Genomic DNA, 27,994 nt, shown 5'->3' with positions numbered 1-27,994 from the left:
TTATCTAATAATAATAAATCCGGATTCGGAAAATATTTCACCTCATTTCATCTCATCATTATAATTTTTTTAAATTTTTACACAAAATATAATTAACAATTAAACTTTTTTAAATCTTAATTAAATTTTTTTAAATTTTAAAATAATAATAATATTAAATAATAATATTTTAACAATATTTTTTTATTTTTTATTTAAAATTATCTCATCTTATTTTTAAATTCAAACACGCCCTAAAATGTACTAAAATGTAGCTTAGGCTCATGCATATTTCCAACTGAAGATCCACACCACTGGTGAAAATGTAGCTTTGGATAAAAACAGCATGTCGTTCGAGACATGTCATCCCTGGCCCGGCCCATAACGCAGTAGGAATAAAACGTAAGATCAGACGTGAAAGTACTACAAAACAAAGCAAGCTTGAAAGCGAATTGGACCCAAAATTTTCAACAATTTTTTCATTACATCAACTGCCATGCGTACAATGAAACAAATTACATTTGCCAAATTTCACACGACACGACAAAGAGTTGAAAGAAACACCGAACTAAACACCATATATAATTCATATATATATATATATATATATAAAACAACAATACAAAGACTTAGAAAAAGTTTATTAAAGCATGAGTAGCTAGCCGGTCCATCTTCATCTCAAAGCTTTCGGATGGCCAAAGCAGATAACAAAATAAGGAACACGAACACAACCACTGAAACGAACGACGCCACCACGGCCCCACTCACTTTCTGACAGAAATCACCAAATTGTTGACATATAGCCAGCCAATTCGTGTTGCTATTGCCGTTGTGAGCCAAGTAAACTATGGCAGCAGCTGCAGCGGCAGCAGAAGTATTTAGAGTAAGCGCCACCTGAAATTGATCAAAAAATGGATTTTCACATGCAAGCGTTCAAACGAAAAGAAAAATTTGATGGGGAATGAATATTAGTTGCAAGGAGGATGCATGCTGAGTCAAAAGGATTACTGTGTCTAAAATGAGGAGCAGTAGTCTTGGTCCGATGGCATGGGGCCGAACGATGGATACAATGGAAAAGGGGAGCGACAGGACTAGGTACCCACCAACTATTCCCATTGCAATGACGAAAAACCTGCATGTTTTAAAATATCTTAGAAAATTTGAGAAATTTCATACATTCGATCTACAGTTAGGCTTTTTGGTCAGAAAATTAAGTTCATTCGTATTTAGTACTAGCTAGTATGCATAGATCATAAAGGTCAATAAGGTACAGCATAGAGCTGATAGAGAGGCCAGGGAAGAGACGAAAAATCACATACTGAAAAGTGGGCAAATCATCGTAGCTAGCTTGGAACTGGAAGAACTGGGTGAAGAATGGGAGAGTCTCGTCGCTAGTACCCATCATGGATGCGGCGGCTAAAGCAGCTACAATAGCTCCTAGTCTGAGAATGAAGTCGAATATGGCAACTCCTCTTTTCCATCCACCCTTCTGCTTTGCGACTGTCACCAGAGTTGCTTTCCCTTTAGGGACAGCGCTCGATTGTGGAACATCAACTGTGGTTGAATCACCGGTCCTCATTTTTTTTTTTCTTTTTTTGCCAAAAAAGAGAGATTAAGACCTAGAAAATCAAAATGAGAATGGTTGATGAGAAAAGAATGTGCTTAAAAGCTGGGAATGATGAGAAGGAATGAATGAATGAACGAACATTATATAGAGAAGCATGAATGAATTGGTTGAAAAAGTATGCATTTAAAAAATGAAGTCATGACCACTTGACTTTATTTTTGTTATCAGGAATTAAGCAAAGTAGAGAGGCATGACAGGCAGATCATCATGATCATGGAGTAAGTAGAAATAATATTAGGTTTATATTTTTCACAGGTTGGAGGTCAGCATGCAGTAGTGAGTGGGAAGTCCATAGGAGGAGGCTCTCATGCATATAATAATTTAAATTAAAATGCCTACCTGATATAACTAACAAAGTTTCTTATTCTCCTAATCCGTCAACTAAACCATGTAGCTAGCTAGCTAGCCTCGCTAATCCGACAAAGGAGTGTACGAATCTTTCCCACCCTACGTACTTCAAAGTTTATATATCCTTCACCCTCATTATTTTTATTTCAAAAGCTGAACCCACATTCTAATTAAAAAAACAGGAAAACAAAATGCATCCTTTTATGGGCATGACTCAAAGCCATTTATCGATTATTTATTATTTTAAAATTTTAGTTCGAAGAGATCAGAGCTCAATACGTTTAATCTCCCCAGAAATTGCTTCCAAAATGCACTACTCCTAAATGGAGGGGATGGTTGACAGAAGAGCCGCCCTTAAATCATGCTCAAGCGATAGAAAATGAAAGGGAGATCAAAATGGTTATTAGGTTTAAAATACTGCACACGAAGAATGCATCAACCCTCATTTTAACATATATACTGGAGGCTTTGGAATCGAACCCCCATATGCATAAATAAGCAAAGAGCAGAAAAAATCTCAACTAAACGAAACTAGTTGAATCACGTATCGGAAATTTAAATGACAGATTGCTTTCCATTGTAATTGTCAAACATTTCAAAATCCTTGTGGTATGGAACAAAATCGATGGAAAGAACTAAAACAGGCGGGTATAAGCCAAATTGGCCTATCTGATCAAAGTACTGTTTTAAAATTGGCACATCTACCCTCTGGAATTTCCAGGTAAAAGAATGCTCCTGATTGGAGGCAAATTATATCCAACTGCTGGTAGACTACTGGTTAGGTACTGATCATGCAATATAAGGAAAACCAATTAAGTGTGTATACTCCATCCACGCTTGGCAAGAGACGCATTCACACAACTAGCAGCCTCTATGTTGTCATTAAGTGGAGGATAGCTCCAATTATCTGATATCTACAAATCAAACCACACAGAGTGAATGAATATGTTGGTTATGTTTAATGTGACCAGTTTGGACAAATATAGTCCAAGGCACATAGACATTTACTTCTGCAGAAGAAAATTGTTCTATCACGTAAGAACTGAACACATTGATATTTGTAACTAGTGCACTTGTAGATGCTAGTTGCATTTACCTACTTATTTTTAAGGAATATTATAAAATTAAGTTCACAGTTGTGTAAAATTAACTAGTTTAGAGCGATATTGAATCATTAAGAGGAATCAATAAGCTAAAATTAGGTTCACAACAGGGGCCATGAGATAATTCTCCTCACAGGACCAACTTTTAGAAGAAATAATACTAAGGTAAAGCACAATATTTCAGCAGAAGAGAACAAAAAAGAAGACAACTGGCAACTTACATCCTCTTTACCAGTGAATGGTCGAACAGCTCCTCGATCTTGAAGAGACTTCTGAAAGTCAGAAAACTTCCATGTACAACGCTCAGCTCCAACTACATAAACAGGCTTCCTATAGCCGGAAGAAAGTCTTATTAAAACATATATATATATATATATATATTATCAAAACATATGAACTTCAGTTCAAAAGAATGACTCAACCCAAAATTCTCAGAGGTTAATCATCAGCATCATACTTTAAACATACCCAGTACTGCAAGCCTCACTCAACATGCTTACTGAATCAGCTGTGATGACAAAAGCATCAGCCCAAGCTAGATGTCCCATATGTGGATTTGAACCTAAGCAGTATTACATACATGCATATTAATTAATCTTCCTTCTTATAAAATATTCTTCGTAATATAATTAAATACTCTATCTACATTTGTAGCAGCTTAGTACCTTTACCATCCCAAATGAAAACCTTAGGATTGCCTGTAAATTCTCTTACTAGAATGTCGGATACCTGTTGATAACAGCATCATGAATGACTGTGTACCCATCAATAATACCTTCAAAAGAAATTGTGAAAAACAAGTGTACCTTCTCAGGAGTTCTTCTTGAGAAAGATATCCTGACAGTGCCACAGCTCCAAAGAACATTCTGCAGCCTGGCAGCTAAATGATTGGCAAGATCCGCACCATATAGACAGTTTTCTAGGAAAATATTATGAAAATACAATATGACAACCTTTCACAAGGGGGAACATCAGGAAAAGGGGAAAAAGAAGAGGGGTTCAGGATGAAATTTTATTCAAACAAGTATTATTTCACAGTATAGACATAACCACAGTTGCTGATCTAGAAAAACCAGACTAAACCATGAAATATCACAGTTCTCCATGCATGGAAATCAGATTGCTCTGACTTCAATTGAATTGTGGTTTGAAATTAGCAAAAGTTTGAAAGATCATAGGTGCAAAGGAAATTACTTGTAGGGCCTCCAACATTGACCACAAGCAAGGGCTTTGGAACCGGTGCCAACTCATCATGCCAGGTAGAAGCGGCACTCCTAAGTGCAGCAGAATCAGCCTGGTGAAGAGCTCCCACTGTGAGAACCTGAAATTCAAATTCCAACATGTGTGAATGTGAGCTTCATACATCACTGCGGCGACTAAGATCATATTCTACAGCCAAGTACCTACCACATTTTTTCCAGGAGATTCACATGGAGTTATCCACCGGCGGAGAAACCAAGGAATTTGCTCCTGTGCATGAGGAGTCAATGGGTAATAATCATGGCGCGGAGTAATTACCAAGTCAAACCTATTCAGATGTGACCTTGGATGTTGTATCTGAAATATATTGTCAAAGAAAAAACTATCTAGAATCAGACATTGTAGTGTTTGCATCCATGAATTCATTAAGACTGCATAGTGACTACTGGGAAGGTGGTGGAACAAAAAAAAACTGAATGAGAAGAATTACTACCGCCAAAATGAAGAAAAAATACTAAATGAATGGTTCAACAACACCCTCACTTTATCACTCTATTAAAAGGAAAACTACCCAACAATTCAAATTACTGTTTTCCCAAAAGCACCTGTGCTGCCAGCATTATGGAAAGTTAAATCATCGCAAAATGGAAGTTTAAACAAATTTGTAAGGTATAACTCAAGTACATTGGAAGTATAAAAGATAGACACCAATTTAGGAGGAGAAAAAGATTACAAAAAAACAAAATCACATTTTCATATCATATCATTTAAAGATACTAAACTGTTTTATAATAATGTTTGACCTGAACAACAAAGACATTTTCTGGGGCTAAACGTTTTATGGAGCTCGCAACAGAAATAGTATCTCGGCCGGATGCAACCACCAACAATGGGCCCTCTCTGGATAAAAACAAAAATCACAAAACTATATTAAAATAACAAAAAAGAGGCACCAAAATGAGCAAACAGTCTGTTTTGCAAATATTTGTCTTTCTAATTATTAGTCAAATTATCATGTAAACTAGAGCATGCAAAAGCGGACAAATTAATGCATCAACGATGAATTATATTCCATTAAGTAAGGTTCCATGGAATATGGATGATGAATCACAATCATTAATATGACTCCATTTAACCTAAAGTAATCCAGATATACTCCAGAAAAGAAAGGTTGGGGATGCATACTTCTCAAACGTTTCACGAGCCATTTTTGAAATGTGCTTTGCATCAGCTTCTAGAATATTAGATAAGCCTGTGAAACCATCATTTTCAGCAGAAATGACTAATCAGTTTTGTCTTCCAGAATGCTTTCTGAATTTCAATTCTAATCAATTTAAGAACAAATTCACCCTGTCCATCATAAGCAACCGCTATCTTTACTATACACCCATCTCATACATATTTTAAGGGTGAACTGTGCTGTGTACGCTACCGCTAGTTTCAGAAGAGAGAGCCATCGCTTTTTGCTTTTTAAATGTTGCTTGAAGCCCCAACTCGCCTCGGATTCGCTGCATGAAAAAGTATAATTTTTTGTGTAGAGAAACTGGAAGCCAGTGAAGCCACTCATTGATTCCTCCTCTTGGCCGTGTAACACGCTGCAATATATATCATTACCAAGAACAATACATGAAATGCTCAAAGGCAATTAGAGCATTAGTAGTGAACTAGGCATAGTCAAAATTTAGCCAAGATTTAGCTAGTTTGCTTAAAATACATCCACATCAAACTCATCATATCTATAGTAAATTTAACTATCTAGTTTTTGACTGGCCAAATGTAGCCAGCCAAAATTGCTGGCCAAATCATATTTTCAGAATATTTTATTATTCTTCCCGCTTGAGACTAATGCTCGAATTCGCGCGCTCCTCAGTTTCTCTCCACAAAACAGCTTCTCTCAACACAGAGAACACCTTCGCAACCGTGGGTCCGTGAACTCTTCATCTGCCACCGTTGACCTCCACAAACACCATTGCCGCCTTCTGGTAAGCCCAAGCCGTCGCCGAACTCTCCTTTTTTTCTTTTTTGGTTCTGTTTTTCCTTCGATTTTGGTTGTTGATTTGGGTTGGAGGATTTGGGTTGTTGATCTAGAACCTCAAAAAGTTTGATGCAAATATATTTTCATTTGTTGATCTGGAACCTCACAAAGTTTGATGCAAATATATTTTCATTTGTTGATCTGGAAACTCACGAAGTTTGATTTTGGGTCCATTTTTCCCTCTTCCTTCTTGTACGACATTTTCACATTTGCAGGTATACAAGTGTGTTTTCATTTGAATGTTACTTTCCTTAATTCCTGTGTATGTAAACTCTCTCCCCTTTCAGACCATGTAAAATATGATTCCTGGTAGGATTTCTGAAGAAGAGCTGAAGCTTGAAGAGCTTAAGCAAGTTTAATGATTTGAAATAGAATTTCCATATAGGATATGAACCATTAATTATGGCATAGTGGGTCGTGTTCCCAATTGGAGTGGGTACTATCCACATAAACTTTGATTTTGTTTTATTTTCTACTTTTCTATTTCTGAGGGTTAAGAAGATTGTTTATGTTGCTCACCAATGCCCTTTTCCATGCTCCATTGCAAATTACAAAGGTTTTTATAGGAGCAAATTTCAGGTGGGATATTTGCTTCAGTGAGAAACTTGTTGTAGCAGTGGCAAGGGTGGTTGGAGTTTATATGTTTGTCAATTGAAAAGAAAGCTTCATATGTTTATTGGAGTTTCTGGTTTGTCGATTGGAGTAAAATATGTTTATATGTTTATTGTTATTTGCCAGCCAAGTGTTTGTGTAAATGACTAAGAAAGGCTGCAATATGATTTATTTTGGATTTTGATTCTTTAGATCAATACTTTATAGTCTCCATCAAATCTCAGATCAATACTTTCTTCATTCCAAAGAGCTATTTTTTCCAGTACAATTAGCAGCATGAAGTTTGGAAATGAGGTAGATCAATACTTTCTAGCAGTCACTTTGTTAGTGTGTTCAAAGTGATAGTGCTGCTCAAGAAATGAAGTAGTTCATTAAGATTTTTGTATAGATTTTAGTATAGAATTTTGAATTGGCTGAGTATAGATTTTTGTATATTCTCAGCTTGCCTTTCCAGACATCTGTAATGGTAATGGATTCAAGAACTCATCAAGATGTCTACTTGACAAATCTTCTAAATAACAATAATTTTTTTATGGAATCCAAAAATAAGATAAATGAACGGCAACTATCTCCATAGAGAAACTTGACCATTGGGAGAAAATGAAAAAAAAAAAAATTCACAGAGAAACTTGAGTTGAAGTGAATAAAAATTGTTAAGGAAGTGTTATGTTTTATAGTGTAAGAATATAACTGTTGGAGAAATATAGCCATTAAAAAAATATATCTGTTAAAAAAATATATTTGTTGAAAAAATATATCTGTTGAAAAAATATATCCGTTAGAAGAATATGACTGTTGTAAAAAAAAAGACCGTTAAAAAAGTATAATTGTTGGAATAATATGAACATTAAAAAATTAATGTGCACTTTTTTATTTTAATAACGAATAAATATTCTAATTACCATTAGAATTAAAATAAATGAAATTGCCAAAATTAATATTTTAATAGAATAGTGATAGATTTAGAGAGTTTGTTATTTGGTTTTGTTGAAAAGTGACTAGCTAAATTAGAAAAAGTAAATTTCCTAATAAAATTTTGGCTAAAGAATAGCTAGGCTACTACTAATGTTCTTACCGCATAAAGATCCGAATGATACCAATGCCATTAAGAAATCCAAAGATGCATTCATATATACATCATACACCTTTATATGTATTGCTCAAGGCTATGTAGGGGTGAAAACCGACGTCGTCGGCATGGTTTTTGGGCAAAACCAACACAGACCGACGTCTGAAAAAATGGGGGAGGCATTGACCGTAACCGGTTGATAGGGAGGAGGAAACCGATCGAGGCGGTTCTCGGTCGGCGTCGGTTCTCTGGCAGTTCTACTAAGAGAATAATGAGAGAGAGGAGTTGCATAGGAGAGAGAGAGAGAGAGAGAGAGAGAGAGAGAGAGAGAGAGAGTTGCAGAGATCGGATTCGGGAGAAGAAGGGGCTGGGAAAGAATAAAACTCATCTCGAAATGACGCCATTCCACTTAAGTTTAAGTAGAACGGCGTCGTTTCAAACTTTTTTTTTTTTTCTTACATCCTTAATAAAACGACATCATTTGGTTTAATGTCAAACGGCATTGTTTCCATTATCTGTTGTAATACTTATTAATATAAACGACGCCGTTCTACTTAAACTTAAGTGGAACAGCGTCGTTTCAATAAGGGTATATTTAAAAAAAAAAAAAAAAAGATTTTATTATATTGGCCGGTTCGGCGGTTCGGTTCAGCTTCAAACCAAGAACGAACCGCTGAACGTCAGTTTCTTCAAATTTCCACCGCACACCGACCGGTTCCGGCCTGTTCCTGACGCGGCCGGTCAGTTCGCATCAGTGGCGGCTGGTGGCGTTGGTTTCTATACAGCCCTAAGGCTATGGACAAAGAAGAAATCATGCAAACAATTTCAAAATAGAAAGATTCGTCCCGAGAAATCTCAACTTACATTTATATTATATATTTTTTATTTAGTAACTTAAAGTTATATTATATACTTATCCAGTGAAAATTAACTTTTTGAATTAGTTTTGCTCAATTCCGTGTTAATTAAGCCATGATTATATACACAAAGAACTAATGAATTCTCTTCATTTTCTCAGCAACCAAACTGAAACAATGAGAAAAAATGATAGAATTGCAAAATAAAATGGATGAAAAGAAAAAGAAATCGGTTCATTGGTAAATGCTTACGTATAAGGCTAGGCGACCAAAGAGACCGATAGCACGAACCAAACCGATGCTCTGATTCTCTGAGCCCGCGAAACCGTTTCCAATCACGACCGCCCGTCTGATTGCGGAGGAGACCCCACCTTGAAAGAAGTCGGGCAAGCCCGAAAACCCGCTGGGCGGTTGGGGAAGCTTGATCGGTCTCATAAGATGGTCGCACAGCCTACGGAACCCCACCGGCGATTGGGAGAATGTGACTCATAATTGAGCTCCGTCATTCATTCTGGGCGTTTTCCGTTTCAATATTCGGATTCGGATTCTCTGACGGAATGAAATTTGTTTCCGACCTGTCGTAGTCAGTGCGCAGTACACTGTACAGCACACTACACACTTCCAGGCGCTTTCAGTTTCTTCCCTATTGCTTTGAGAGCGAGGTGGGCCTCATTGGCCACATGCACGCGCATTTTATTAGTTAGGCCAGGCCCAAACGGCCCATTTATTAGCTCCAATAGCCCAAGTTCGTGTTTCACAGTTTTTTCAGTGTGAATTCGAGCTCTGACTTCTGAGCTCTAAACAAATCAGTTCAGACATCCCTCCGTCTCCGACTCCGTCTCTGTCTCTCTCTCTAAGATGTGGGCCAGCGCAGAAGGAGGGCCTCCGGAGGTCACGCTCGAGACGTCAATGGGTCCTTTTACCGTTGAGGTGCTTTCTTGTGCTTAATTACCTTCAGTCATACTATACCGAAGAAGTTTAGGTTTCGAACTTCAATTTATTTTCTTTTTTCATGCTTCTTCTTGTAAATCACAGCTATACTACAAGCACGCACCGAGAACTTGCAGGAACTTCCTTGAACTTTCTCGCAGAAACTACTACGACAACGTTAAATTCCACAGAATCATCAAGGTCTCTCTTTTCTTTCTGTCTATCAATGTATAGACACAAACATATGCACGCGCATATATGGTTGTCTTTCCATTGTGCCTTTTTCTTTTGAGAAATTTTTTGTTCACATGCATATTGTTCGATTTTCCGAGTAGGATTTTATGGTGCAAGGTGGGGATCCTACAGGGACTGGAAGGGGTGGAGAATCCATATACGGGTATGCTTTGATTTTTATTTTATCATTTATAACATCTATATGTGGAAGCTTATTCTTTAAGTAGCTTTTGAAATCAATGGCATAGCCTTAACATATCACATTTTTCAATCCCTTTCAACTCTCGTTTTATCCAATCTGTTCCCAGATTGTTTAGACCGCAGTATTATTGCATTGAACCACTGAAAACTGTGAATGAATATTGTAATATTGATATTTAATTTGAGAGGAACTTCTTACATGACTCTTTTTATGATGCATTGCAGCCCAAAATTCGATGATGAGATTAAACCAGAGTTGAAGCATACTGGGGCTGGGATTTTGTCCATGGCAAATGCTGGTCCGAATACAAATGGAAGTCAATTCTTCATCACCCTGGCACCATGTCCATCTCTGGACGGTAATGAGATGATCCTGCCCATCATTTAAGATTTGTTCAAACGTATGGAATGTAAAATGTGGTAGTGCATTACTTTTATCATTCAGTTGCAGAAAATAACAACACTCAACGTTAGAGGTGGTTTTTCTACTTAATGTATAGGGTGTTTAGGGCCAATTTGAGTTTTGATTGTACCTATCAAAAAAAAAAAAATTTGAGTTTGGGTTGTATGATTAAACTTTATCTTTCTTATTGTATTTATATCGTGAATGATACATTGGGTCTCAACTGCTGAAGTCACTTAAAAATCCATTGACAGTCTTAAAACTTACAAACTTGCGTAATGAAACTGCCAATCAGAAATTGTAGGATCCTATCATCCTTACAAACATAGGGTGAGTACATGCTGCATTTTTGGTCAGGCAGAAGTATGGTTAGGTGATAGGAAATGTTTCTTCATCTCTTTGTCTTGCACAAAAACATAGCTACCTATTTTTTCCTTGTTACAAACAGTAGTGGCTGTAATATTTTTATTCCTTTTATCTTAGGATTTTTCTTCTGTCTTTGCTGGGAGGAGGTGTGGTTGGAGCTTCCTGAATCCAATGAGTGTAAAGGAATAAGTGGTTCTCCTGTTCCAAGAATTCACGTATCATAGAGTCGAAAGAGTTAATGTGCTTTCCCTTCACCTAGTTCATTGTATTATTTTAAAAATTCTAAGAAATTTTTTTTTCCAAGGTCGTCGAATTCTCATTTGATGACAGCTCACAAATGTGTGGATTTGGGGGTTGGAGCATCTTTCCCCAACAAATTTTAAGTAAATTCCTTTGTAAATTGATTTTGAAGCTGCTGAGATGTCTGTAGTGAGAAAGGGAGAATCTCCAAAACTTATCCATGAATGGACTACTAGAAGTTGTTATTCCTATGTTTAGGGCCTCTTAATGATCGAATGTCATTTGAGCAACAAATATTTCTGACTTATTATCTTTCTTATACACTACTTGTTCTGGATTGTCTCGAAAAATTATATTTTTATTATTGGGTATTCCATTTGGAAAATGGTAATTATGGTTGTCCTTTTCTTGGGCAGATTTCTATATCTGAAGGTTTTTTGTTTGCTAATGGTGCTGAGCCGATGTTTCTGTGCAGGAAAACATACAATATTTGGTAGGGTTTGTAGGGGAATGGAGATAATCAAAAGACTTGGCAGTGTCCAAACTGATAATAATGATAGGTATGTCTACCTTGGATCTGTCAAGTACCTTTAAGGGCCTTGATTTGGGACACCTCGAGTTAACTGTGGCATTCTTATCTGGATATAATTTGTATTTTTTTTGGGTGCTAAAGAACTGTTTGATAGAGAGCAAAACATGGATATTAACAATCACCCAAGGGTACCAATGTTCTAAAACTCAATAAGTTACTGGCAAAATGTGGCCAGTTCACTTGGATTAATCCAAAGAACTCATCACTGCTTGATTAGCCTTGGTTTTGAAAACTGAAAACTGAGAGAATAATTATGGTCTCAAAAAAGGTGGATATGATATGAGTGTTATTGAGATGGCTCAGCATGGTTGCTGATCTATTTCATTGCTAGGCGCTGAGTGAAGTGAACTTCAAAAATAATGACAGGGTAGATGATTGTCCCATTTAGTGAGTAAAAAATGTAAGGTAGATTAAGTCGCATGTTGAAAAAAATCCCATTTAGTTCTTAAAACGGGGCCTGGTGAAACATCATACATGTAGCTAATCATTACTTTTGCAAATATGCTGAGTCTGCAGAAGTGACTATCCCCATCTGCCTTGCAAGTTGACAACATTTTTTTATCTTAATATAGTTAGGAGATAGGAGATAGGAGATAGGTTCCCTCCATGTATGTTAGATTTGTAAAATAATGCAATCACAGCTCGTAGGTTTCACTCAGATATTCTTCGTTGTAACTCATGTTTCTGGTGATTACCGTCTTGATCTGCACGGTTTTAAAGGCTTCATTTTTTGTGTTTCATATGTGCGTGATGTTTTTTATTTTGACAGACCCATCCATGACGTGAAAATACTACGGACATCGGTCAAGGACTAAAATGGTCAAGACTCATACGGTGACGCCGTATTTGGAAAGGCTTGTAGGACGCGGGCAGAAAGTTTTGAAAACAAAATGCAAGAGAAAATATGGGAATAATCTGTCTGGATTTGGAGTTCTTTTTTGGTTTGAGGATTTTACTAAGCTACTCTAGTGATGATGACTGCTGTTCTTTTTCAATGGCTTGTTCTCCTTTACATTAAGACTCGTTTGTATTCGTAACCCATCTCAACTCATCTTAACTCATCTCATCATTACAATTTTATCAAATTTTCACATAAAATATAATAAACAATTCAATTTTTTCAAATCTCAAAAATTTCTACACAAAATATAATAAACAATTTAATTTTTATTTTACTATTCACAAACCATCTTAATTTGAATCCAAACCACTCCTAAAAAGTGTATTTATCTTTTAACTAAACTGTTTCAAGTCCCATGCCGTTCTGTCAGTCTTTAGATAAGTAAATGATAACCAACCACCGTGGATTATCTTCGACCCAAGGAAGAACCCTCAGTACTGAGTTTTTAACCAGCCGAATATTTTTGACTCACCCATTTCTGGGTCACCTAACGAGCTTCAAAGAAGAAAAAGTACTTGACAGAACCATGGATGCATATTGATCTATACATGTACAATTGCGCTCACCATGACCGAACAGAATCTATGGTAAAGTTGACAAAGATTGGTAGAAAGTCTGGCTCATAGTAAGTCAACATGTTTTCAATAATTAAACTATCCAAATCTCAGAACAAGCAGCTCTCTATTTAATCATGTTCATAAAAGTAGAACTCAGAGTTTGACATCGAAACGTTCCTCCAATGACTGCTCGCCCTTCAGTCATCTGATTATTCATGCCAATTCGTAATCAGATAAACAAGCCATGAAGCGAAAAAAACAAAAACTTTCGTTATAATATACAAGCCACCACAACTAATTCCTATCGTTCAGGTTAAAAAAAAATGCAATACAGCTATATATAAAAAGCGGCAGCTAATAGAATCACCACCTCTTTCCTTTCCTCTATATCTATTTCTTGCACAGAAAAAGAAAAAAAAAATGACGAGCTATTGCCAGCATTCTTTCCCCAAAAAATGTCATCCTATGCAAGATTGCCCTAGGTTTTGCCGCAACAGTAATCACCAGCCTCAGTTTCAGCAGCAGCAGCAGCCAACTACAAATATACACACGAGTTTAACCCCAACAAAGTAATGCAGCTTCAAACCAAAAATGCCACGGACATGCAACCGTCAGATAAATTGAAGTTCACCCCAGGTTGCCTGATTTTATATTTTGACTCAACCGATCACCATTTCCTTATCAAGTGGACGAGTTTGGCATAGTTGGTGGTAGTGGACTATATCCATTGATCTTGATATCTCCAGGAGGGCTTTCTCTTGACTTAATATTCCTTGTAGGTTCTGAAATTTTAATAGCCGATTCTTCAGAAACCACCAACTTCTGTTCTAGCATTTCCATGCGCCTTGAAGATGGCATGTCGCCTTTGCAGTACCTGTGCCACATGTTTCGGTATGCTGACTCGAGACCAAGGGTAAAGTTTATTCCATCACAGACGGGGGACTTGGACATGAGGTCACGAAGAGACATCCTCAAATTTGAGAGTGCTGTTGTGTCAGAGGCCAACTGCAGTGCCAATTGGACATATTCATCTTCACTTTTGGCAACTAGATGTCCCAAGCCTACAGCACATAATGGACTTAATTAGAATATATGCTTGACTGCTGATGTCTAAAGCTTGGAAGATATATGCTTTCTTCTAAGCCATCAACAAGTTACAAACTAGGCATACCACAACAAAGCAAAATACAAGACACCAGATGTATATTAATCAAGAAGTGTGAAGGGATGCTTCCTCACCAACTTTGCTGAGAAGACTCACGCCAACATTGTGAGCATGCACTGAACCAGCCATAGTGACACAAGGGACACCCATGTACAAAGATTCACATGTCGTGGTGGTTCCAGCATACGGAAAAGTATCCAAACTACATGAAGAGAACATATATAAGAATCTCTAAATAGGATGCATAGGAAAAGCCACAAGAATTTACAGCTAACTGATATGCCATCCTCCTTAAAACAGATGAACGCTAGAAGTGTAGGAAAGGTTGTTTGATATCAAGTTCATAGATACATGGACTTAAGAGTCCAATTGGCGTTTCATACTATCATCGCCAAAATGATAGAATCTTAAGAGGTTATCCACCTACATCAGCACCCATCCCATATACATGACAAGCATTGAGAAATGCTGAAAACATAAAAAAAGGAAAGGAACTTCGAATCATTAGTTTAGAGCATATTTTTATGGGCTCTACTGTCACTGGTCTTTGACAATATCGTTCGATCCAGAGAAAATAGGTTAAATCCAATCACAACACATCACACACAAGGTATAAAATGGAATAAAAAAATTTCCCATGTACGTTATTTGTCACATCAACTTGGATAAGCATGTCAGCAACTGGTATGCGAGCATGGAAAAAGAAGACAGCATAAAATTAGGTTTGCATGCCAGGCATAGTACAGGTAATTTTGAAGTGTCCATTTCTTCCTAAAAGTAATTTGACTGCTCATTTCAAAGTACCTGGTGAGTCCTGAACATATTTTACCCACCACCACGTTCTTATATGGAAAATGGAGATGCCATTTGAGTAGGAGTTGAATTTTTTATGCAAAGATCTCCCAGGAGAACATATTTCCCTCACAGCGAAAAAGCTCACTAGGTATGCAACACAGCACAGATGTTTCTAACAGATTCCATCTTATGCCTCCTTGTCCAACACAGGTACTAGATGATTTCAAGTGTCCATGTAAGAAGAGTATGAGCTTATGTCACAATTCAAAGTATGAATTCGCATTAGGGAAATCTATTATATTGGTCAGCTTACAAACATACCATACTATAGTTTCCTTGTATATGCCAAGCGTTACATTTACGTTCATAAAAAACTGAGTGTATGTTCAGGCACAAGTTTTGACTTCAGTGAAATGAGAACACATTCATTACAAACTCACAAGTGTCGAATTTATTAACGCCGAATGGTGGTTCCTTGAGCACATAAAATCAAATTCTAGGACAGTTATTACAATCAAATTCATTCCTTCTGCTCTTACTTAAACTCCTACTTGCTCAAAACATTTCCCACCTAAGATGTCCTAGAGAGGCCGTCTTGTAAGATCTTAGCAGCTATTGGAAGGAATGTCACTGAGATAAAACTAATTAAAGCCAAATGTATGACAAAACAAGGGATAGAGGATGAGGCCATGTGTTAAATCCTACACGGGTGCAGTAGAAATAATAGTTAGTGATCAAAGATAAAAACTATGCACACCAGCCCATGGTATAGAACAATATCCAGAAACCTACAGATCAAAAAATATGGAAGAAAAAAAAACAATTGGCATTTCGCCAGACTTACTAGCTCAAGGACTACAAATTGAACTTTACCTAATGTCCATAAGAGAATATGCTTGCATATGATCGTGGTTAAGAAGAATCAGTGGCAGAAGATCAACACGTAGAGGTTCCAATCCCAGTTGCTCCAGTGTTGAAAGAAATCTTTCCCTTACACTATCACAACAAAAAGGCTTACATTTTACCACAAGGCGAGAATTTGGAACTGCACAGAGAATCCTTGCCCAAACTTGCAACACCTTGGGTGTAATCTAATGAAGGACAAACAAATAGAAAGGAAGACAAAGCATTAAATCAAAAAGGAATCAGTATGACTTTAATAGATACACATCTACAAGTAATTTGATTATCTCATTACAATTTAAGCAATACCTTCGCTAGATTATTAAAGCTACCAAAAGTAATAAAGCCATTGGAAAGAGCAGGAGCTGGGGAGACCGGCCCAGCCTCAGGAGAAGGAGTATAACAAAGAAAGCATTCTGGTAATCGAACCAACTCCTCCACATGCCTGCCATTTAATAATACTTCCGTAAAAAGAGAAGAGTGTGAATGCAATACGCCACTAAGACCAACTTTAGCACAGTACTTAAGCATGGAGATAAGAAAAAAGGAGACCTACTCTTGCTTTGTATGAGGAGAGTCTGCCAATGAATCAGTGATTCGATAATCAATTGCAGGCAAACCAGTTGTATTTGGGTAGCCAATCCAAGTCACCTACAAGTTCAACAACAGCAGAACATATCAAGAACGCCATACCACCGATGCAACCATTGTCAGATATGCATAATGAGCACATTTCAATCCATAAAGATGGAAAAACTCTGAACAAGGACACAACATCATGGACCATCAATGCTCGCCATTCTTTTAAGTAAAGATGCATGAATATTTAGATAGCAAACAGTATGAAACAATAATCTCATACAATATGAACAAAATAAGGTGATTATTCTCTAAGGAAGCAAGTTCCTAAGCTTCGTCTCGCATAATATTAAGTGTTAGAAGATAATGTAAATCAAGAACTGTCTTTTCATAAGACATATAATACTCACATAAATTTTGCGGAGAAACTCTCGAAATAATTCAATCATTTGAGCTTCTTAAATATAATAAAAAGCATAAGAAAATTATTTTACAGAGCAAATTTAAATTACACACACTATATGATAGAAGATCTTTTGCAGAAAATTATGGAGAAATTTTAAAAATGAAAAAGATAATGGCCCCTGGCATACCTGGACAGGTGCAGGTCGACAAGCCATCATTCCCAACTTATTGTTAGCAGTATGACCAGTAAGTTCTACCAAAATGTCAATTTTATCTTCTCTAACCATGATTGCCACCTTCTTTTCGTCAATCCCATATATATCTCTCCATATCCCACCCTTTTTTATGACTTTCTCCTTAAACCTGATGGTTTTTGCGTCTGCCTGTAACATCATTTAAAAATAAAATTCAGACTGGGTTAGGAAAATACAAGAATGAAAAGCGTATATAGACAAATATTTGCTTATACAGTAAAGCTATCTTTAGCATAAACATAATTACAAACAATTCTTAAGCCACTCTTAAACTAAAACATTACGAGAAAAGAAAGGGCATTTCTTCTGAGCACGTAATGCTATAATTAATCTATGCAATATATGGAACTGAATACCCAATCTGAAGTCTCCTTGGGCTTCCAAGTGGAAACAGGAATTGAAAGCAAAAGGTAGCTTAATTTTAATTAAGCTCGCAAACAAATATGGCAAATATAAAGGTACCTATCACAACAGCAAGCATAGAGCTACAAATAACACAAACATCTGGACTTCCAAGGCAACATGAGCAAGTTGTAAAAAATATTTGTGGTATTAAGTCTAAAGATAATACCTTCACAACTGCTGAATAAACAACCACCTTGTAATTTGCATAGTCATGATGGACAAGGGGGGCTTCTATAAAATAGGATACAGAATGAGTAAAAAAATCAGGAGATACATATCCAACCACAAGCGGCCTTTCCAGATCCTTCGCATTCTCCCACAATGTGTACTGTGGATATAACCGCATAAAGCGCTTACCCCAGTCCCTGCATGTATAGATTTCAATTAGATCAAATGTGTCCCATGCTACATAACATACTAATGCTCAAGCAACCTTAAATTGTCAAACAGACATAGATGTAGGACTATATATGAAATGCCCAAAATCTGGTATTGAACACATGCAATTGAACAAGAGACCATCTCTTGTGTGAGTATCAATTTAAGTAAGGTGTTTTATCCTAAATCATGGTCTGAGCCCTTTTATAGCAATGGATTGGTGTTGTATGTGCAAAAAAAGTGGAGAAACAGTGGATCCCTTGCTACTTCACTGCGAGATTGCAAGTGCCTTGCAGAATGATTTCTTCAAGAGAGTTGGGTTAGCATGGGTAATGTCCAAAAGGCTGGTTAATCTTCTTGCATACTGGAGAGGATTATATGGCAATCCCCAAGTCGCAGCAGTATGGAAGATAGCCCCCATCTGCTTACCATGGTGTATTTGGAGAGAAAGAAATTATCGGAATTCCAAATACCGAGAACGCTCATTGGATGAACGTTGAAGTCTCTTTATCAATACCTTGTTTTTATGGCAATAGTTACAGATTTCAATGGGCTAAGGGCTTATTTCAGAACACAACTGTTCTCAGATATTCTCATACTACATCACTATTATTTACAAATTATTTACAAACTATTTCACTGTTATTCACAAATCATCTAAGATACTCTTAGTATCCAAACAAAGCCTAAGTCTCCGTGATTTCCCTATATCAGTATCCATTTCTAATCCTTAGCTACGTGCTTTCTCTTGTATACGTTCCGTGTACTAGGGCTAGGCCCACTTATCATTTATCAATAAAGTTTTGTTACCTAAAAAAACGCCTACACAACCCCCATACAGAATTTTCATTTAGGTGGAATGATCCATCTTGCACAGTAAATGTAATCAATCTTAGTCCAAACAGATGCATTCAAAATAATATTGCTTAAAGCCTCTTGCTTTTAAAAATGGGAAAAAAGTGCTTGTTTAAAGTTTCTTGCTTTTCCTAATTCTTTTAAAGAAACTAAAACTAGAAAATAAATAAGGAAAGGTCAACATTAGAGTTGTGAAGTTTGATAGTGCGTAAATTGTCACCACTTCTCTCAGAAAAATTATACTTATCATCCCCTACACCACGCACCAACATGTGATTTGTCATTTTTGTCCTTCTATGTAAACACACATATTGATGTGTAAACATGTGTGTTTAAAGAGAAGGGCAAAAATGACAAATCACATGGTGTGTGGTGTGGGGATGATGAGTAGCATTTCTCCCTTTTTCTCAACTAAGAACACTTAGCTTTTGTGGATCAATAAGATACTAAAATACTCATTGCACGACTCATACAGCACAAATGAAAAAGAATATAAGCCGATCCCATATTCCTATGCACATAACAATATATAAAGACTTTCTCAAAATACAAAATTTTTTCAATTCTAAACAAGTATGGCAAGATGGATCTCCCGATTTGGAGAAGGAAAGAAGGCCTCACTAATTCAGCCAGCAGACAGCTGCATAGCCTACCAAACAGAGCCATCATACCAACCATGTAATTATGCATCTGCCTAATAGCAAAAGAGAGGAGCAATAAGTTCTATAAATCTGAGGTGCAATATGCATCAGGTAACCCAGAAAACTACATAGTTATCCTCTTCTAGAACAAGCGGGTCACAAATCCAGCCAACCCTATTGAGTGCCCCCCAGTCCCCGGAAAAAACAAGAAAAAAGCCAAAAAACTGAGAAGTTCATCAAGTTTTGTAACAAAGGATGAAGATATATAAATTCGTACAAGAAGGTTTCTGGCAATGCAGGAATACTACTATGCTCCTGGGAATATATCATTAATAGCATACATTTTGTAGTACATAAATATAAGTTCACATTAGTTATCATACAATGAAGAACAAGTGCATAATAGTTAATTAGAGATAGTTGAAACCTGTGAGCCTCAAAAAGTTTATCATCATGTCCTTCATTTATGTAATTCATTGCAAGCAATCGATTCTGCAAAAATAAAAAGGGGTCCATCATACACAAATAAGAACACGTCGTTCAATAAATGGGGTCCAACAATTATTAGGGAAAAAAGGACAAATCTAGCAAAGAATTTATGAACAGGCATTAATTTGAAAATCTCCCAGCCACCCCCTCCCCTCCCTAAAAACAAAGGCCAAGCCACCAAATACAAGAAGAAAATAGAAACTCAAGACTCTTAGTCAAGGCACTGCATTGTTGCGATATGGAAGATGATTCCTTCATGTTTGATGTGGTGCTTATGGTTGGAAAGCAATGGGCGGTGCTTTGGAGATAGAGAACGCTCGATGGGAGAACTTAGAGAGTTTTTCTTTAGTACTTTGTGTATTTGGGCTAAGGTTCTTGTATTGAATGGAGATAATCTTCATGATTTGCTTTTAGCCTACTCTAGTTCCTAGCTTGTTTTCTCTTGTATACCTATGTACTTGGGCTATACCTATTTACTAGTCAATATTTCTTATTACTTATCAAAAAAATAAAAAATTCTGTGCACCCTGAAAAACCACTAGAGGCCCTCACCAGCTTCCTAACCTCAAAGGTTTTCTGCAAGTACTACAAACAATTAACCGCAATCGTGGTTCCACATACGACCCATCTTACATTTTCCCACAATAAACTCATCAACATTGCAAGCATTGTGGATCAAATAGATGGTAAATTTCTATGTTGCAAGAATTCTCTATCCAATATTTATGTGAAAATTTCTTCTGCACTTGAAATTGCAGTTGCTCATCCTTGCTCCAGTTGCTGCTGGCTGCCCTCTTAGCCCAATGCCTTGCTTCACTCAATGGCTAGCGGAGACAGCTAACACAATGAGGACAGGAGAACAACTTGGCTCGAATTAACACACTCTTGGGGCATCAGATATCAATGGTAATCATCTATCTCATTATCCAAATCAAGCCCCATTCAGTAGCGATCCATTTCATAACCATGCATCAATCCCCGGTCAATATATCACGATATTAACAAAAACATATTCAGAATCAAACCACTACCAAAAACACTCTTCATGCGCTGAAAAACTTTAAAGTCACACGATCACAATAACTGACAACACTTAACAAGCACCTCGCATACCCGGGAGTTTGCAAGAGTGAACATACCTGGCCTGCATTTCGAGAGTCAGGATCTATCTTGAGGCATTGCTCATACGCATCAATAGCAAGAGATATATTGCCAGCATCTCTATAAAGAACCCCTACACAGAACAATACAGAGGAATGAATCTACAACAGAATTACTTTAAAATGAATTTATAACAGCAGCTTTCAAGTGATCGTAGTAAAAGGATATAACCAAAGAAAATCCCCTGAAAGAATGCAAAGGAAGTGGAAAACAGGAAGTAACAAGGTGCCCTGACGGCTGAACCACAATAACGAATATCCTAGAAACTCCAAAACACCAGGTCACCACAACAAACTTTGGCATCCAATCGTGAATTCACTATGCATAGCATCTTCCTGGCCAAACTTTATCCTTACCATCCTTAGAATCAGGGGAGAGGATTCTGCAAATTCACAAGGAACCTCTAAGCAGCTCTTAGGTCCATCCTCCAATAACGGAGTTATTGCCCCTCAGATTCTCCAGATTTCTGTAAGCACCCACCTTTTCATATTTACTTTCACAATCTATACATGTATAGATTGAGATTTATTGCACTAATTCTACTCAATAGAAGGCTAATTCCCAGGGTTGGTCGCGCCAAAATAATAATATCATTATGAATTCATCATGGGTTCAGATAACCAAAGCAGCATAGACTTCCTTATTTCCTAGTTGAAGATGATCTTTCTAATGCAATCAACTACGCTTAAAAAAGGCTTCCAAATGCTCACAGATAGATTTTCAAAACAACGCACCATTCAGATCAGACCTAAATTCTTCCAGCATACAGAAGCCTAAAAGTGACAACACTTCCCACATGAATTAACAGACAATTTTTTTTTTTTTTTTGATAAGTAAAACAAGAATTTATTAATATACCAAATGTCGAATACAGAGAAAATGCCCTAATTATGTAGGCACATTAGAAACTAGGAAAACATGAAGGTCCATGCCATTAAAGTCTATTGCAATGGCCCAAGTACAAAGAGTCCTAAAGAAAGACAGTTTAAGCTCCTCTAAAGATCTCTCTTTGTCCTCAAATGTCCTCTCATTACGCTCTTGCCATAGACACCACATAATACAGATAGGGATCATCTTCCAAACTGCTTTAATCTGTCTCACCCCACGAATCGAAGCCCAGCAAGCCAATACCTCCAAAACTGTTTGAGGCATAACCCACATTAACTCCATTTTTTTAAACACCTCATCCCAAAGAGTCCTGGCTATCTCACAGTATAAAAGTAAATGATTTACCGACTCACCCCCGCTTTTACACATACAACACCAGTCTGCAATAATAATCCTCCTCTTTCTTAGATTATCCGTAGTGAAAATCTTACCCAGCGATGCTGCCCACACAAAGAAAGAGGCTTTGGGAGGAGCCTTATGACGCCAAAGCCTTTTCCAGGGAAACTGTATCTCTGGAACTTGTGTGAGAACCTTATAAAAAGAGCGAACAAAAAACACCTCATTCCTTGCAGGACACCACCACAACCCATCTTCCTGCTGGATGTTTGGACGAATAGAATAAAGGAGGCTATAAAAATCAACAAAACTCTCCATCTCCCAATCCTGTGCCGCTCGGTTGAAATTGATATTCCAATGGATGTTTCCACCTGAGACTTCCATAACCTCCGCCACTGTGGCATCTTTGGTACTTGCAATCAAGAAAAGAGACGGAAACAGATCTTGTAGAACACTGTTATTACACCAAGCATCCTTCCAAAATCTGATCTTAGAACCTGTCCCTAATTGCAATCTAGTGTGACGATGGAAGACTACCCATCCTCTTCTAATATGTTTCCATAGCCCCATTCCAGGAGCTCCTCCAACTTCTCTAGTACACCACCCCTTCCCTAAAACACCATATTTGCTCTCGATCACAGTCTTCCATAAGGCTTCTGGTTCCTTAGTATATCGCCACAACCATTTGCCAAGTAATGCCCGGTTAAACAACCTCAAATTTCTGACACCCAAACCTCCATTGGAGATAGGACAACATACCAACTCCCATTAACAGACAATTACTTTCACATCATAGAATATCAATTTTACAAAATCATGCACTGTCCAGTGAGTGATGTGTATAAGAGGGATTCAGAAACAAAAGACAGAAGATTGAGAGAGAAAGAAAGACCTAAATTATTATATGCCTCTGCATATGTGGGATTTGCAATGATGGCTTTCTCGATCAAGCTTGCAGCAATATCCATTTTACCCTGTCAATGATAAAGAAGGTTGTGACTGTCTTAGACTATGTGCATTTCACACGAGTCGTCAGAAAACATTCAAATCAAACCTGGACGGTGTAAACAACACCAAGATTGTTCAAAGATTGTGAGAAGTTTGGTTTGATCGACAAAGCCAACTGCAAATGATCATAAATAATGAGGATAATGTAGAGGATGTTGACAATGGTAAAGTTAACTCTATACGCAGAGAAGGGAAGGGAGTAAGGGGGAGAAAGAGAAAAAAAGTATCTTCCACAAGCATTGAAAATTGCCTGATAACACTCTACAGCTTTATCGAGGTTGTCTCTATCTTTGTATATTACTCCAAGATTGTTACATGCCTCCGCACATTGGGGATTGAAGTGGAAAGCAAGTTCATAGAATACAATAGCCTACACATATATAAATTGATTATTTGATTATGGGATTTAAGTCTTCAATGGCTGCAATCAATATAACAAAATAGAATGGACAAACAGGCTGTGTGTAGAAATTGAGATAATGTAGTTTCCCCCAGGAGTCACTTACCATATCAAATTTAAGCATTTCACCATAAGCAACCCCTAGATTATACATAGCATCAGCATAGTGCCAATTATAATACAAAGCCTTCTTGTAATATCCCACGCCTTGATTGATGTCTCCCTCCAATTTAACCTAAAAAGGCATCCCAAATCAAGTATCAGGCATAGATCAACTGAAAAGTTGCTAATAAAAGAAAACCAAAATCAGAGCACATAACCCATTAGGGTGTCTGATAACACATTCATATAAACAATCTATGAACAAATCTCAGTGGAATGATACTATGTTAGGATATCCAACTAACACATAAGGGGGAAAAGAAAAAGAGACATGGAGACGGCAACCATAGCAAGTGCTTACCATCATGTTTACCATTATGGTCTAGATTAAGCAAAACCACCATTTTTCAACCGGAAAAAGACAAAGGCTAGTGATAGAAGTGCAAAAATGCAGCGTGGAAGTTAAGAAATTTGAAATGGCCTAGTGATTGAAGGGGTTTCAGAGTTTTGCAAGATGTCAATCTATTGGCAATGCACTTTGTGAGCTTTTAAAAATAGTTCTTACTAGCACATACATAATGAAAACTTGAATATGGCTACAAGAAGACAAGTCAATGAATAATAAATGGATGAGAAACCACCTTTGTTCCTAAATCTGTCAGGGCTATTGCCATATTGTTCTTTGCAATCTCAAAATTTGGTGAAACGGCTAGACACCTGAAACGGGAAGGCAAGCAAGCACACATAGCATCAGCACAGGATTCCGTAGAAAGAAAAAAAAAACAAATCGCCTGCAAGGTACAGCTCGAATCTGGAAAGATTAAAAAAATACAGGCCCGGCAAACAGCAAGCAGCAAGCTTACTCACATATTACCTCTCATAACAAGCAATAGCTGACTCTAATTCTCCACGATTCTTGTAAATGACACCCATGTTGCAATATGCTTCAGCATACATAGGCCTCTCTAATGCAGCCTTCTCGTAGCAATTAAGGGCCAAATCGAATTGCAACATCTCAGAATAGACAACACCAAGATTATAATATGCAGGCTGCATGTATCAAAGTTTAAAGGATATATACTTGTGTTAAGTACCAAAAAGAAAGGCAGACAGCAGCAGAAAGTGTGAGTAAACAACAATATTAAGTTACAGCATAGTGCGGATCTATTTTGAGTGCTTCATGGTATTTCTGAATCCCCTCTTGAACACTTCCGGCAAGCTTTAAGCTGGTCCCAAGATCTGTTAAGACAATGGCCAGGCATTCCGCAGCTGGTTTGTATGATGGGTCTGCTCTAAGAGCCTTCTGATATGACTGCACCAAATCAAATTGATCAAGGCTAGAAACAAAAACTCAGTAAAAGATTTTCAATCAATTACTCAAAACACAATGTAGATCTAGTTCAACATAAAGCACTTTGGTTTCTTCCATTGATAGGTAAAATAAGTCATGCACCCATACGGAATTGAACCCGTAGCCTCACCCTCCACCCTTTACTTACGACTTACAGGGCCATTGTGTGACCAATAAAGCTTGGTACTGTTATGCACGGTAAATAAAAATTACAAGAACAGCTTATATATGGGTAAAGCCAGGTCAAGCTGAGGATGGCTTTAGCTTAGCTAGAATCATTACACTCAAAACAAAACTCAGCCGTAGCCCCGTTCAGCGCACAATGGTCATCTACCTCAACCATATGCTTTTTTTACAAGTAAATACACCAAAATTTTTATTAAAAGGGGTGTGTAAACCAAGTAAACAGGCATCTACCTCGACTATATACAAAGACGGCAGTGCCTATCAATGGGCTCTTGACATTGATCTTGACTATAAATGATACCACAGCAGATGTGGAAAGAAAGATGCAGTCAAGAGAAGCCCTGGGTCCATATAAGTGGTGTAGAAGAACAAGATATTACTAATAGAGCGCTAGGCGCACACCCAAGTACACAGTAAGTATGCAAAGGAGAACACCTAGCTAAGGTGAGGGAGAAGAACAAGAATTTAGAACGCCTAGTTAAACGGTCTTACCCAGCTAATGAAAGTAATAACATGATCAGCATCAACAACTTACAAATAATCACTATAATGGCACTTATACAAAACATAATCGGCTCTTTATGGTAAAATACAGCAGGGAGAAGAGAATAATACAGATCCTTGTGTATCTGTTGCGAGTAATATGTTGCATGTCACACCTATAAATGAAACTTTGTTGCACACATCCTGCAACTAGCCTCCGTTATATACTCCCCCTCCCCCCACAAAATAAAAAAGGAAAACACTAACAGACTATTGCTTTACCATGAAAGAAGTGACTTAACTGTCATGAGCATACCTCAGCAGCCTCGGCTAGGCAGCCCTCGTCTTTGTACACTATACCACAATAAGTTAGTGCACAAGCATTCTGTGGGTCCAATCTGATTGCCTCGGCAAAACTGTTAATTGCAAGCTTTGGGATATTCTGCATCTGCAGGCATATTCCTTTGCCAATGTGAGCTTCCACATTACCACTCTCTCTCTCCAAGACACTCTCATAGAGATCAAGAGCCTCGGCAAATTTGTTCCTCGAACGAAGAATGTTAGCATAAGAAATAGCATCTTTTCCTTCAAACCTCTTCTGCACCGGGGAGACACTCACAGGTGAGCCACTATTACTGGGAGACGGCTGTGATCCGTTTAAGAAACCATTATCTCGAACCGGGTCCCTCTCTATCCCATTACCAACAACTTTTTCCGACCAGGCCATCGGAGCACATCAACAACCTTACTTTCCTGAACCTGAACCATTATACACAGACGTTCATTCTTCACGATTCAACTTCAACTAGAAATACAACATCCCCAGCCAGTACATTTGAAAATTGTCATCTTTTATAAAACGAACATAGCAAAAAACCAAGGTTTGAGGCCTTGGAAGTGATAAGTTAATAAAAAAAATTCAGTTTAACCCAACTACTACATGACCATCGGTAAGAATAATAGAACACGCAAAACGGGTAAATTTGAAACGCTAAGCTACAGCAGGATCGCAGTAGTCACTCTATTTAGCTAAGCTATAATCTCTAACATGAACTGATCATAAGAAATAAAAAAATTAAAAAACAAATAACAAGATATAATAAAACAAAACAAAAAACTGGCGAACCGCGTGGATAAATTATAGTAACAAATTGGCATTAAAAACATGATAGCACAGTAGTACAGCGGGTTAAATATTAGGGATTTATAAGAAATGGGATTCAATTAGAGCAAAAGGAGGGTGAGAAATTGCGCGAACGATTAAGATTCGGCACTTACACTCAAGGTCGTGAGCTTCTTCGAATACTACACGCACAAGGTAAGGTTTTCTTTCTCGGCTCAGACAGTGAGAGAGAGAGAGAGAGAGAGAGACGGTCTCACCCTCTCTCCGACATAGTGCTTCGATGTCTCCCAAAAACCCCAGAGACTCCCTGATGTTCCGTCCGTAATTTACAACGTCTGGCATATAGAAAAGTTAAAACCTTTGTCTTTTGAACCTTGTTTTCCGTCGGTATTTGCTTTTATACCACTGCTGCTGAGGCCGCTTTAAAGCCTTGAAATAACCCCGGCGTTCAATTTCAGGGGTGTCATTGTCTCGCAGATGGTGAAAATGATGACGTGGCTAACGTGCTCCGTCTCGACGGTATTATGATATTATCCGGAGGGATCCTTCTTCTCTCTGCCGAGTAAGCATGGGTTTAGAAAATTAAACGAATAATATCTACAAATATTACCCCATCGTTGAACAGAAGTGTTTGGAAGGTGACACTACTCCTATTACTTATAAATAATTTTTTTTTATTATTATTATTATTCAATAATTTTCTACTCATATTTATGAATTATTTAAAATCACTTCAACATTTAAACGTAACTTAGACTTAAGACTAGTTTGGATAGTAGAATATTAATCCTCTATTATTATTTATTATTTTATTATTATTTTTTACTATTATT

General features: G+C 37.4%; 4 protein-coding genes across 6 annotated transcripts; 1 reads left to right on the top strand and 3 right to left on the bottom strand.

Moving 5' to 3' along the window:
* Positions 1 to 509: 509 nt before the first annotated feature.
* Positions 510 to 3,356, bottom strand: LOC109002137 (casparian strip membrane protein 1-like). Its single transcript, XM_018979761.2, has 4 exons — positions 3,279 to 3,356; positions 1,299 to 1,598; positions 988 to 1,111; positions 510 to 873 (listed from the first exon to the last, which is right to left on the bottom strand). The coding sequence occupies exons 2-4, from the start codon at positions 1,556 to 1,558 to the stop codon at positions 658 to 660; spliced, it is 600 nt and encodes a 199-aa protein (XP_018835306.1). The 5' UTR covers positions 1,559 to 1,598; positions 3,279 to 3,356; the 3' UTR covers positions 510 to 657.
* LOC109002141 (mitochondrial fission protein ELM1-like) lies at positions 2,502 to 9,494 on the bottom strand. Of its 2 annotated transcripts, none has more exons than XM_018979766.2 (11): positions 9,083 to 9,494; positions 5,690 to 5,852; positions 5,443 to 5,509; positions 5,061 to 5,157; positions 4,465 to 4,614; positions 4,252 to 4,378; positions 3,864 to 3,976; positions 3,723 to 3,786; positions 3,526 to 3,619; positions 3,279 to 3,387; positions 2,502 to 2,868 (listed from the first exon to the last, which is right to left on the bottom strand). In XM_018979766.2, exons 1-11 carry the CDS (start codon positions 9,263 to 9,265, stop codon positions 2,767 to 2,769), a joined length of 1,269 nt encoding a protein of 422 aa, XP_018835311.1. In that variant the 5' UTR covers positions 9,266 to 9,494; the 3' UTR covers positions 2,502 to 2,766. The 2 variants fall into 2 exon arrangements, with proteins under 2 accessions (XP_018835311.1, XP_018835312.1); XM_018979767.2 differs by having other exon boundaries at positions 2,502 to 2,861; positions 9,083 to 9,467.
* Positions 9,495 to 9,591: 97 nt separating this feature from the next.
* Positions 9,592 to 12,837, top strand: LOC109002144 (peptidyl-prolyl cis-trans isomerase CYP18-2). The gene is made up of 6 exons (XM_018979771.2): positions 9,592 to 9,760; positions 9,866 to 9,961; positions 10,096 to 10,157; positions 10,421 to 10,554; positions 11,680 to 11,764; positions 12,566 to 12,837. The coding sequence occupies exons 1-6, from the start codon at positions 9,689 to 9,691 to the stop codon at positions 12,609 to 12,611; spliced, it is 495 nt and encodes a 164-aa protein (XP_018835316.1). The 5' UTR covers positions 9,592 to 9,688; the 3' UTR covers positions 12,612 to 12,837.
* Positions 12,838 to 13,359: 522 nt separating this feature from the next.
* On the bottom strand, positions 13,360 to 27,534 carry LOC109002143 (probable UDP-N-acetylglucosamine--peptide N-acetylglucosaminyltransferase SPINDLY). 2 transcript variants are annotated; one of them, XM_018979769.2, is made up of 18 exons: positions 27,317 to 27,534; positions 26,355 to 26,797; positions 25,169 to 25,330; positions 24,893 to 25,068; positions 24,660 to 24,735; positions 24,023 to 24,151; positions 23,767 to 23,886; positions 23,563 to 23,631; positions 23,401 to 23,482; positions 21,263 to 21,357; positions 20,062 to 20,126; positions 17,927 to 18,125; positions 17,290 to 17,484; positions 16,674 to 16,768; positions 16,427 to 16,562; positions 16,088 to 16,305; positions 14,494 to 14,621; positions 13,360 to 14,315 (listed from the first exon to the last, which is right to left on the bottom strand). In XM_018979769.2, the coding sequence occupies exons 2-18, from the start codon at positions 26,763 to 26,765 to the stop codon at positions 13,936 to 13,938; spliced, it is 2,736 nt and encodes a 911-aa protein (XP_018835314.1). In that variant the 5' UTR covers positions 26,766 to 26,797; positions 27,317 to 27,534; the 3' UTR covers positions 13,360 to 13,935. The 2 variants fall into 2 exon arrangements, with proteins under 2 accessions (XP_018835314.1, XP_018835315.1); XM_018979770.2 differs by lacking the exon at positions 27,317 to 27,534 and having other exon boundaries at positions 26,341 to 26,430.
* Positions 27,535 to 27,994: the final 460 nt, after the last annotated feature.

Source organism: Juglans regia, chromosome 3 (assembly GCF_001411555.2).
Source record: "Juglans regia cultivar Chandler chromosome 3, Walnut 2.0, whole genome shotgun sequence".
In the NCBI taxonomy this organism is placed as follows: domain Eukaryota; kingdom Viridiplantae; phylum Streptophyta; class Magnoliopsida; order Fagales; family Juglandaceae; genus Juglans; species Juglans regia.
Note: the sequence above shows the minus strand (reverse complement) of the source record. Positions and strands in the feature narration are given on the sequence as shown.

What these genes read in the sequence shown, in the direction of transcription:
- LOC109002137 (XM_018979761.2), bottom strand. Translation starts at nt 1,558, where the DNA reads ATGAGGACCGGTGATTCAACCACAGTTGATGTTCCACAATCGAGCGCT. An exon ending in GATGATTTGCCCACTTTTCA is followed by an intron (nt 1,112 to 1,298) that starts GTATGTGATTTT and finishes TAAAACATGCAG; the next exon opens with GTTTTTCGTCATTGCAATGG. An exon ending in TGCTCCTCATTTTAGACACA is followed by an intron (nt 874 to 987) that starts GTAATCCTTTTG and finishes GATCAATTTCAG; the next exon opens with GTGGCGCTTACTCTAAATAC.
- LOC109002141 (XM_018979766.2), bottom strand. Translation starts at nt 9,265, where the DNA reads ATGAGACCGATCAAGCTTCCCCAACCGCCCAGCGGGTTTTCGGGCTTG. An exon ending in TTGGTCGCCTAGCCTTATAC is followed by an intron (nt 5,853 to 9,082) that starts GTAAGCATTTAC and finishes TATATATTGCAG; the next exon opens with CGTGTTACACGGCCAAGAGG. An exon ending in TTTCATTTGGGATGGTAAAG is followed by an intron (nt 3,620 to 3,722) that starts GTACTAAGCTGC and finishes AATACTGCTTAG; the next exon opens with GTTCAAATCCACATATGGGA.
- LOC109002144 (XM_018979771.2), top strand. Translation starts at nt 9,689, where the DNA reads ATGTGGGCCAGCGCAGAAGGAGGGCCTCCGGAGGTCACGCTCGAGACG. An exon ending in TGGGTCCTTTTACCGTTGAG is followed by an intron (nt 9,761 to 9,865) that starts GTGCTTTCTTGT and finishes TGTAAATCACAG; the next exon opens with CTATACTACAAGCACGCACC. An exon ending in ACCATGTCCATCTCTGGACG is followed by an intron (nt 10,555 to 11,679) that starts GTAATGAGATGA and finishes GTTTCTGTGCAG; the next exon opens with GAAAACATACAATATTTGGT.
- LOC109002143 (XM_018979769.2), bottom strand. Translation starts at nt 26,765, where the DNA reads ATGGCCTGGTCGGAAAAAGTTGTTGGTAATGGGATAGAGAGGGACCCG. An exon ending in AAACTTTTTGAGGCTCACAG is followed by an intron (nt 18,126 to 20,061) that starts GTTTCAACTATC and finishes CTATACATGCAG; the next exon opens with GGACTGGGGTAAGCGCTTTA. An exon ending in TATTCTCTTATGGACATTAG is followed by an intron (nt 14,622 to 16,087) that starts GTAAAGTTCAAT and finishes CTCTTCATGTAG; the next exon opens with TTTGGATACTTTTCCGTATG.